This window comes from Armigeres subalbatus, chromosome 2, assembly GCF_024139115.2.
Source record: "Armigeres subalbatus isolate Guangzhou_Male chromosome 2, GZ_Asu_2, whole genome shotgun sequence".
In the NCBI taxonomy this organism is placed as follows: Eukaryota; Metazoa; Arthropoda; class Insecta; order Diptera; family Culicidae; genus Armigeres; species Armigeres subalbatus.
The window spans coordinates 305,033,843-305,045,480 of record NC_085140.1 but is presented as its reverse complement, the minus strand read 5'-3'; the positions used below and the strand labels follow the sequence as shown (position 1 = coordinate 305,045,480).

The 11,638-nt window shown below is 41.2% G+C and overlaps 1 protein-coding gene across 1 annotated transcript in view; it reads right to left on the bottom strand.

Annotated features, from left to right (window-relative positions):
• Positions 1–513: 513 nt before the first annotated feature.
• The window catches only part of LOC134212536 (protein son of sevenless-like), a 45,084-nt gene continuing 33,959 nt past the window's right edge, over positions 514–11,638 (bottom strand). Inside the window, 6 exon segments of the mRNA XM_062690497.1 lie at positions 514–963; positions 1,028–1,116; positions 7,180–7,550; positions 7,611–7,757; positions 7,815–8,226; positions 11,168–11,609. Of these exon segments, the coding sequence (XP_062546481.1) occupies positions 929–963; positions 1,028–1,116; positions 7,180–7,550; positions 7,611–7,757; positions 7,815–8,226; positions 11,168–11,609 (1,496 nt within the window). The 3' untranslated portion in view covers positions 514–928.

The following is an 11,638-nucleotide window of genomic DNA, read 5'->3' as shown; positions in this document are numbered from 1 at the left end:
AATAATTGGTTCATCTTACGTTGTTTCACCAAAGTCTTCAGTTAAGTAAAATAACTAGTATTCATTGTTTTGCAATAATCTAAACTTGTATACCGGACTGGAACATTTTACGCTTAATTCTATACACTTCTAAATTTCACAAACGATAAAATTCCATATGTTAATGAAACAGTTAATAAAATCAGAACAAATTTTGCGCCTGTGAAAGTTTGTCAGCTGGTAAGAAATGTTCTAAAAAAGAGTGTGATTGAAAAAATAAACGCAAGCTTTTTCAGTTGTCTAACTCCCCTATCATAATCAACCCTTCTTATACATCATTGCATCCCATTCCTGCTAAATAGTAATTTAATTTGTAATAAAATGTAGGAACACGATACTGTTGCGTATAATTTCTGATATTTGTTTCATGGTTTTACAAGAGATGGCCTCGTATTGTGAAAGAGAAATATGGATGTTTTTGGAGCTGTTGTTGTTTGTCTACAAGTCCCGAAGCAGGAAAGAAAATTATCGATCTATTTTCTAACTATGGCACTTTTTTATTTGTTTTGTATACTTTCCTCCTCGACATATGCTCTGCTCTAGCGTAAAGCATAACATGCTTTATGTGCACTGTTGGAAATTTAAAAAATATAAAATTTGTAAAACTTGTAAAATATAACCTTTCAATGATAACATATCTATAGATGCTTGTTTTCCGCACCGTATAATTTTTATGTTTGCTTGCGTTATGTACTTAAAATCAAGCATTTAACAACGAAATGAAAACGCAAACGCTCAACGATTGAATGCCTTGCTCTCAGCAACAGGCAAAATGTTCACTCTGTTCGGGATCAGGATATACTCCATCAATCTGACTCGTTCCCTAATATGGTCACCCTACCGTACCAATTTACCGTAAGAAATGCCGCCCGCAACCTTTCCCGTTTGGTCAGTTTGTGCTCGGATAGGGGAACATTGTTCGATCTGCTTGGGAAACAAAAAAAATTGATAAGTGGTGACGATTCTGCGAAATGGTCTGAAGACTTACCCGAATGTGATGATAGATTTGTTTGCTTTGGCTTCGGAGGTAATTTAGGTGTAGTTTCTCCGGGCGAAAATCTGGGCGATATATTTGTGCTGCAATTCAACAGAAAATTATTTATTCAATTGAGGTCTAATAACAACATACAACGTAAAGGTTCTATATCGATGAGCCGACAACTGTATTCATATCTTCACAGGCATAATTTTAGGTATAAAGAATATTCAATATTGAACCACCGTGATGTGCCCTAATTTTGCGCGTGCCCTACACTCTAAATAATCATCACGTCATATTCACGTGAAAAATCACGTAACTGAACTGTCTTGAACAAACGACGATTGTTACGTGACGTTGGTAATGTTCACCTGAAATTCACGAAATTCACTTTTACTAAAAATCTTGGTGAATATGTTTGTATGTACTCGTAAACAACTTAAGTGAGATTGTGTTAGTGTGATTGCAGCTTCGGCATTTACGGAAAACCAGCATTGTAAACAATCTTCACGTCAGATTTACCTGAAAACAAACGTGGTTATCATCCACCATACTTTTCACGTGGAAGTGACTTGACAATCACGTAAGAATGAATGATACATAACCTAAACATAGTTAGGCTTCGCAGAGGTAAAGGATATTTTAGGTGCAACTAGGCAAGAATTTTCCGAACCTCCAGTTCCCTCCTTGGAAAAAATATCAACGGAAGTCGCATGAAATTTAGAAGATTCGTAGAAAAGTGATTTGGAAGAAGTTTAAGCTACATGGAGTCTAGAACTACAGTTTTTCGGTAGCGTTAGCATAAAAAATTTATTTCAGATTTCAACGTCCAAGGATGGACTACCTTTTGATTGGTTCAACATCGGAAATAGCAGCATTGTTTGTGAAAGAATCTAGTGTCAACATTGCTGTCCAAATCTGATAAATTTCATTCGACATTCGTTGATTTGTTCTCAACTTCGAAGTGCAATTGCCGAATGACAGCATTCCTTTTCTAATAATTAAGACATCATTTTACATCAAATGCATTTCAACGCATCAGCAACGCGAAGAGGTTTCCTATTTACGGCTGCTGGCAGTTACTAACTTTTTTGCATTCATTTAAAAAAAACAATTTTGTAATATATTTCAAAGCATACCTGATATCATGTAGCTTTCACTAAAAGTTCACGTAACCAGTACGTAGCAATCACGTAAGGTTCACCTGATCAAACACGTAACTACTTTCAAACTTCACGTTATTAGTACTGGAAAATCCAGTAAGATTCACCTGATAAATCACGTAACTCACCGAAGCTAAGTTTTGTTCAGGTTACATGCCATTCAGGTCACTCTTACGTGAAAAGTGTGGTGGATAAGAACCACATTTGTTTTCAGGTAAACATGACGTGAAGATTTTTCAGAGTGTAACTTCGCGCATCATATTTTTTTTTGACGTAGGACTTACGTCTTTCTTTACTATACTACCCAGTATCATTTCAAGACAAAATTTTCAAAACGACTTATCTGCTTTTGAAAACAAAGATTCAAACGACGATTTGACGAATATGATTGCTCTCCCACGCAAACCAACACCATCAACATGTAGCGGAATCCTTCACCTACCTATTGATGGTGTTGGTTTTGGGAGAGCTATCAGATTCGTCAAATCGTCGTTTGAATTTTTGTTTACAAAGCAGACAAGTCGTTTTGAAAATTTTGTCTTGATTTAATCATTTTGATTTTTGGAAATCGAGAGCGTTACGCTGAAAGGGAAGAGTTCGAACGTTACTAGCGCCTTTATGTTTCGATGGATTCTTAAGATTCATATATCAATCGACTCGGACACCCTCCAGCAATTTGGCAACTTCATTGAAACTTAAAATTTTTAACGATAAGCTTTTGAAAATATCAAATCTTGTCAAGGTCAATAAAAATTTCATATGTAATCAATTTCGTGCATTCCTAACACGGACATCAGAATGCATTGCCACGTGCCTTCGGATCCACCGCAAGTTTTATTTTGTGCATAAAAGAAGCAGCAACGCGTACTGACGTGCTTTTCGCTCCCGCATTGTTTCTCGCATTTTTTTACACAGCATGCAGTCGCCAGCGGGAGAGCGGTGGGTCTGCGAGTGTGCATGAAAGAAGAGGGCGCATTTTTTGCCGTTCTATGCTTGATGATGGTCGGATGCAGTGGTGTCGGTTGCGATCGATGCAATCGCCTCGCTCGGAGTTCACGGCTAGAGGCTGCGAGGGCAGCGGTGGTGGATGAAGAATAATAAAATTAGCCCAGAGAGATTTTTCTGTTCATTCAGGGAAAGTGATTGGTTTAATAATCCACAACTATAACAGTTCTGATTCCTGATTACTTTGGTTCTGATTACTTTGGTTCTCATTTTCTAAGAAATTAGATTATTAAAGTGAACTCATAGTTTGGAACCAAAACATTAATACAGTCCGGCGATTATCCGGAGGCTCGTTTATCCGGGGCTCGATTATCCGGAGAAAATGGCTCAATTATCCGGAGTAATATTTTTACCCATATTACAAAAATAGAAATATGAATTATCAGTGTGTATCCGTAACGTATCTCATATATGCAAGACACCTTGTAATGCTAGTGCCTTTCTCACTTTCCTAAGGGACTGTTAACAAATTACGTAACGCTTTAGGGGGAGGAAGGAAGTCAGACCAAGCGTTACGGTCCGTACAAAAATTAAACTTTCCATAAAAAAGGGTTGCGAGAGGGAGAGTGGGGTATTAAAATTATCAAATTCAGCGTTACGAATTTTGTGAAAGAACCCTAAGGAAACGGAAATCAATAACATTAATAAAAATTACCAATTTACACTGCCAAAAATATCTATATAAGATATATGTGTCGCCGTTATACATTTTTGCAATAGCTCCACCCTAATATAATCGATATAGAACCACACATAAATTAAATAATTGCAAATACGAGACCACACATAAAGTTTATTTGGATATATATTTTATTAGTAGTTCGCGTGGAGAATGGTTATGTGTGCGCTGATATACATCATAAGTTAAATCTATGGTTTTTTGCCAATAAATATGTGTGGATTTTTAGTAGTGTATGAATTTCAATTCAAAGCACCGATATTTTTTAAGCATTCGTATGTACATTCTGAGTACAGCATTGACATTGTGACTCATGCTACCAAATAGTCCTCCGGAATATCTGGAATGGGTTCGTTCACAAATTACGTAACGCTAAATTTGACGATTCCAGCGTTTCGTAATTTGTGAACAGCCTCAATATTTATATGAAAAATGGTTATTTCGCAAACGGTGGTCCATGTATAGATTCAAACACTGGAACTGGTGTACGCATAGTAACAACAAAAAATCCTTGTGTTTAGGAAACATCCATTAATTACGTAACGCTTAGAGGGAGAGGGGGGGTTCCCTGAAGTGTGACAATCCATACAATTTTTTTAGATACCTCATACAAAAAGTGTGACATAGGGGGGTGGGGGATTGAAAATGGCATTTTTTGCGTTACGTAATTAATGGATCTTCCCTTAATTATGAAATGAATATTTTCATTTTTTAAAGAATCACTCGGTGGCGAAGGTGATCCATACACAATGTCATGCTCAGAATGTCGGATAATAACCTGGTGAAAATGGTTCCTGATAGGGATCCGCAGGGGACAAGAAGACGAGCTGCGCAGAGAGCAAGGTGGTTCGATTTGAGTTCCCTCCGTGGACTACAAAGTTGACGACGTGCAAATACAGACCGAGCAGAATGTTGATGAATTTTATGTACTGCAGAGGCCGTACGCATACTCATACATACGCATACGCATACTAGAGCATACTCATAATACAAAAACAAATGCATCAGAAAAATCTTGGTGCTTAACGATAAAATTTAGAAGTTTTCATCCTTTAGATTTCCCGGAGGACCACTCGGTTAGAGGTGTGCGCCGTCGTCGCCGACAGTTTATGGCAATCCCGTTGAAACTACAGAGGATTTCTCGTGAAAAAGCTATTTTTCTTGAAAATTTCTTACATTTTTTTCGTTCAAAAATCGAAAAAGCTTTTCTTAAAAACTAAGAACTTTTAATGAAAATTCTGAAGAATATCCTTCGAAATCTCGAAAACACTACCGTTGAAATTCTGAGTAAATTCCCTTAAAAATCAGGAAGATCTTTTTGTAGATTTTAAAAGAAAGAAAGACAGGATCACCATCTTTGACCAGAGCTCGCACAGACTGAAAACTTAACACTTAACATTAGACAACGGACAGGACATTCACACAGCACCTAGTGAACAAGTGAAGCGTTTTCCGCCTCACGAAATGTTTTCTCCTTACTAGGGCGGGAATCAAACTCACACTCCATGGCTTGCAAATACACTTAGACGACTGACGCCACTAACAATGCAAATTCCAGAAATTTCCCGGGTAAATTATAAAAAATTTTCTTTGGGAATCTCGAAGAATTACCTGCGTAAATTTCCAAGGATTTCCTGTTAAGATCTACAGAATTTCACGTTGAAAACAAATGTTTTGACGGGGAAGGGCCGTTTATTGTTTGGCCGAATATGTCCTTAATCCGAAAGTCGACTGGCATAAAATCATGTAGCCGAAATAGACATATGGCCGATAATGTCGTAGAAGGCCTAGATGGTTATTTGGTAGAAAAGGGTCATTTGGCCGAAATGAACATATGGTGTTCACTTGTCATAAGACGAGTTTGTACAATCCCATTTAATTCCACCACTTAATTGTACCTTGACAGATACGTATTTCGACCTCAACAGTAAGGTCGTCTTCAGTGTCTCGTACTTGACTCGACTACGAGACACTGAAGACGACTTTACTGTTGAGGTCAAAATACGTATCTGTCAAGGTACAATTAAGTGGTGGAATTAAATGGGATTGTACAAACTCGTCTTATGACAATTGTGAAGACATCCCACTAAAAAGCTCAAAATAATTTTCTTTACATATGGTGTTGCTTGCTCGAGCTGCCGAAAAAAAATCGTTTGACCAAAAATGCTGCTTGGCCGGACGAGGTGACATAAGGTCGAAAACGGTTTGCGACGTACGGGTGAAGATCATACGGCCGAACTGATAATTTGGCCGAAAAAGACGTTTGCTCCGACAGCTCATTTGTTAGAAAATAGCGTTTGGCTAAACGGGTCGAAGTTTTTCGCCGTATAAGTGGGGACATCGACGATCTTCATGTTGATCGATTTGAATATTAAGATCTGAGCTCAAGGAGAGATTGGAGTGTCGTAGATGTCGAACGAATTCTCTAGTATGTCTGTAATGGTGTAATGAGGAACCCTGGAGCTATTCCAACTCATAAAAATAGTGGGGACATCGAAGATCTTCATGTTGATCGATTTGAATATTAAGACCTGTACTCAAGGATAGTTTGGAGTGCCGTAGATGTCGAACGAATTCTGTGGTGTGTGGTGTAATGAGGAACCGTGGAGCTGTTCTAACTCTTAAAAATAGTGGGGACATGGTAGATCTTTTTGTTGATCTGCGTTCAAGAACTTTTTGGAGTATCGTAGATATTGGAAAAGATCGGTTATACTGCTGGACAGGTGCGGGATATTATCATAAAGCCTTTCAATTTCAATTATTCAACCAGAATGTAGTAAAAAATGGTGTTGATCTCTGAGAACATCAAAATTAGAACTCAAGGATAGTTTGGATGCTCTAGATCATCCTAGTGACCTTAATCTGACCTGGGTAATATTTTTCCTGGATGGAACAGTTAATTTCAAAAAAAATTCTGATGAAAGCAAGGCTCTATCTCTTAAAACTGATTTTTGACAGCTAATTTTCGTCTTGGGTCATATATGACGCATCCGTATTGAACCGGTTAAAGGATTCTTCCGTTAATATCTTAAAATATCCTGAAAAAAAATTACGTTACCTCTAACGGTTGTCAGAATCCATGAACGGACCAACGGGATATTTTATTAGATGTTCTATAACCAAAATAAAGATTATTTGAGCAAAAGTTGAATTTTCAGCAACAACAAAAAAATGGCTCGATTATCCGGAGTGACATTTTTTTCAACACTCCGGATAATCGAGTCCGGCCTGTAACATTTTTTTTTTGAGAACCCAGAATCATTCTACAATTCTACAAATTGGGGTACTTCACGGTAGTACAATTTCAGACTCACCTAGGCCGTCGTCCGCAAACTACCGCTTGTTGTTGCTGCGAGACGGGTGAATTTTGAACTGATTTATTCTTCGCCGCACATGGCGGCGGTGGTGCGCTACAAGATGGCAAACTGACAGGTCCACTAGCGGTTGCTAGTCCACCAGGGACCCCACCCGCTGTGGCTGTGCTGGAAAGCCTGGATAGCGAAGGCGAAGCCGTGATGTTCGGTAGGTTTTCTTTAGAGGCCCGATCCATGGCGGAATTTCGGCGCATCATGATGGTGCTAGTATGCGGTAACATGAGTAGTCGCTGTTCACTGATGTTGTGCTGGTTCAAGTTGTCGCGTGTTAGCGTCGACGACGAGGAAGATGAAGATGGCGATTCATCCTTCTGTTTAAGAGAGACGCAATAAAATCCAATATTGTCAATAGAATAGTAATGATCACATACCGAGAATACGTTTATATGATTCCAGCTGTCACAGGCTCCTGAGCTGTGTAACAGCTGGTGCTGTTGTTGCACATTTCCAAATAAGTAGTGCGACTGAATGTGAGTACGTGGCGGCAACGGAGGTGGACTAATATCTCTCGGTGGAAGCTGAAAAAAGTATATTACATGCATATAACTGAATTAAGATTGAAGTGAAAATGTTACCTTAGGTGCATCCGGTGCTTGTCGCACCTGAGAAGACTGTAACGATTCCCCGGAGGACTCTTTTCGTTTAACTCTAGGAGGTAGAGGAGGTGGCATAGGAGGAGGAATATTGTGTGTATTTGGTACGTTCACGTGTGGTGAGTGCGGCGGACCCAAGTCGTTACTGGCCGTCGTCGTGCTGAGGATCATCGAGTCGGCCGTTGTCGACGAGTTGTTGTACGCCGTCTGGTAGGTCGACGATGTTGACGAGAAAGAGGTGGACAGCGACGGCGAGATGGCACTGCTGTTGAAATCCATCGCTGACGCTGCACCCGTTGGATGCATCTGCGGACTCGACGGATAGATCGGCGAATTTTCACATGACGAACGATTGACAGCGCTGTTTGCGGTAGTAAAATCACAGTTTTGATTCCTGTAAGATAGTAAAAAATCATGTTGAATGAACAATTACTTGAAAACTAATCAGGTTAGTTGTAATGGGTTAGTCGCATTTTACACTGTTTAGGAATTCGTGTCCTATGAAATTGGATATATATATTGTTGGTGCAGTAGATTACAATCAATGCAAATAAATCGGGATCAATCCGCGATTTGAGCGTAACTTATTTTGTAACACACATTGGAAGGCGAAATCCTGCTAGAGCAAGCATTTCCTGATAAAACCACGGTATGTATCCGACAGAATAAGCTTTCCTCTATCAGGGGATTAGTTTTGGAGGAAATGTCCCGAAACGTGAATTGATTGTAATAACGGAATATATCTTTTTGAAGTGTTATTTCAACCCCTCTAAATCTAATGTACATATTTTTCTCATTACATTTTATAACGCGCGAGAAAGACAGAATTGTTTTTTTCCTCATAATATATTCTTGATTCTTAGGAACTTTTTCAATAGGCGTAACTGTATTTGACCTTGAAATTTTGAACGACTAATACTCTCTCTATTCAGCATATTTCAATCAGCTGACGTTACTAACAGATAGATTAGAATCTATTCTTTCTGCTGGACATATTAGTTGACTGAAATAGTTTGAACGAGGAGCACAATCGCCGTTCCAAAAATCAAGGTCAAAAACAATTAGGCCTCTTTGAAAAAATCCTAGAATTTCGTTGTACTGTTTTGTATTTCTCCATCTTCATTTTTTAGTGCACTTTCCATTGAATGTTTCGTAAAACGACATCTGTAACAAACTGGTCTCTGACGGCAGAGACGACATCGTCCGCGTTCGTGACCTCGTCCAGTTGCTTGCACTAGAGGATCACTCCCGCCCCTGACGACCTCACCTCGGCGCCTCGGAGCCTCCTGAGATCAGTCCTACCTGCACCTAGCCTGCGCTCTGCATTTCAGAACCAACATCATTTCACCGGTCTTGGTGCGTCTGACGCTTCGCACGTCCTGACCCAGCTTTTCGGCCTCCCGTTTTCACCAACAAGGCCTCGCCTCTGTCTTTAACTTTCTTTGCGGGTCGAGATGCGCTCCAGAGATTTTCGGTTCCTTATGCTGATGGCACAGGCCGGCTGGTGCCCTCTTGCGGCCCAGCGAGTTGCTTCTGGTTGGTGCCTTTCGACTTTTTGGGCCGAAAAGTCACCTTTTCGGGTAGACGCTCCTCTGCACCCCGATCTGCTCCGTCCAGACGACCTTTGGCCTTTATGGTCGCACGTCGCGCCTTCGCCGGATTGCTGCCTGAGCCGTTTCGGCTAGAGGGTTTACCTAATCCATGCCTAACGCTTCGTCAAAAGAATCCTACTGGAGTAGTCGACTTTAATGATCACATGGTTATCTTTGCATGCCTTACGGTAGGCCATGCTAGGGTTAACACTTACGTGTTTAGAGCCAGATCAGCGCAAGTCAGGAAAGGGCATCTGAGCCTACTCTCACCCGCAGACAAAGCTTGGTGGCAGGATTGGACAGCGTGCGTGGTCAGCCCAGGTTTAAGGAGACGGAAGACAGCCTAGCCTTAGCTCACTCGCTATTTCGAGTCAGTGTCACCCGGCACTACTTCTTCTTCTTCTTCTTATTGGCATTACATCCCCACACTGGGATACGAGGTTTCTAAGCCAAGTTACCATTTTTGCATTCGTATATCATGAGGCTAGCAGGATGATACTTTTATGCCCAGGGAAGTCGAGACAATTTCCAATCCGAAAAATTCCCTAGACCGGGACCGAGAATCGAACCCAGCCACCCTCAGCATGGTATTGCTTTGTAGTCGGGCGTCTTACCGCACGGCTAAGGAGGACCCCCGGCTCTACTAAGAGAGTAAAATGTCAGACTGCCAGCCCTCGCTTTCACAATATTACGATATCCAAGACAAGGTCCGTTAACACGAGGCCAGAATGCCATAATCAGTATCTCACTGTTATTGATCCTGATGTGCCAATTGGCACTCCCTGGCATCCTGTGTGCTTTGAGCGGCACACGGTCCCTTTAATAGGGCCTGCTTGCGGAAAAATGCAGCTTTTACCACGGGATTATGCCTTGGAGGGTACGAGTCCCTCCAAGACACGTGGATTCTTTTTCGCAAATTTCATATCATTTTGTCCATTTCGAAACATATGCTGTGCATATGCACAGCCAAGATATTTAACAAAAAAAATGGTTTTCGTACGGCCGAGTTGCCGAATAATATGCAATTAATTGTAAGTTGAAAAGCAAGCCAAGTGCCAGTTGGAATGTAAAGCCATTGAAGAAGAAGCTTGGAAACGGCACACAGCGCAGCTATACGGAAGTCCTTTATGGCTAGCAATTCGGAAACACTCCGGAAGTCAACGAGAGGTTGATTACTGCAGTAAACGATCTTGCAAGCGACTCCGCGCAACGTTTACCAACAAACGATGGGCTACCGTCTTGACCGCATCCCGTGGAAGATTTCAACTGCTTCTTCTTTTTATTCATATTGCATCCCCTACTTAGACATTGCTGTCTCACAGCTTAATGCGTTCAATCAGAATTTCCATGGTTGTTTTCTGCGAGGTGTTTAAGCCATTTTTGCATTCGCACATCACGATGATACTACGTACTTGTATGCCCAGAGAAATCAAGAAAATTTCCACAACAAAAATATCCCAGACTAGACACGTACTTGCTTTGTAGCCGCGCATCTTACCAAACAGGTTAAGGAAGGCCCCATTCCACTTGTATTGGCCCCATAGAAAAGTGGTGGCAAAAAATTAATCTTCTGCTATATAATGCCCACATAGTTTCATCAATTTGGTTGATGTCGTTGAGATTTACACCACTGAAGAAGGAAATACGCAGTCGTATACACACTCAAGATTGAGTTTATGAACAGTAAATTTTCGAGTAAGAACACTAGATTAAGGTGTAGTTTTGGATGAAATTCGTACTTACTTTAAAGTATTGGATGAACTAATCCTAAAGCTAGTACTACTGCTAGTTGCAAGCGGTGATGTCGGGAGCCCGGAAGTGTTGTAACAAAACTCGGTTCCCCCGCCACCATGATTCCGTAATGGTGGCGGTGCCGGCGGTACCGCTGGCTTATCCGTCCGGGGACTAATCGCAGGCGGAATGTCAGCACCCGTAGCGGGTACTGGTGCTGGTGGTGCAGAAACCGTTGATCCAACGCAGTAGGGTAGCGGCCCTACGGCAGTTACCGCCGAAGATGTGCTGGCAGATGGCGAAGACATCGACCCCCCACCTGGTGAGATGGCTGTGGCGGCATTCGCTTGGGGTGGTGGTGGTGGAGGAGGGCCAGTTGGCCCTTCGCTGAGCGAAACAATACTAGCGGCGTTTGTAGCAGCTGAGCTACTTAGGCTTCCCCCAAGACCAGACGCTGAAAGAATCGAATGGGGATTGTCTTCA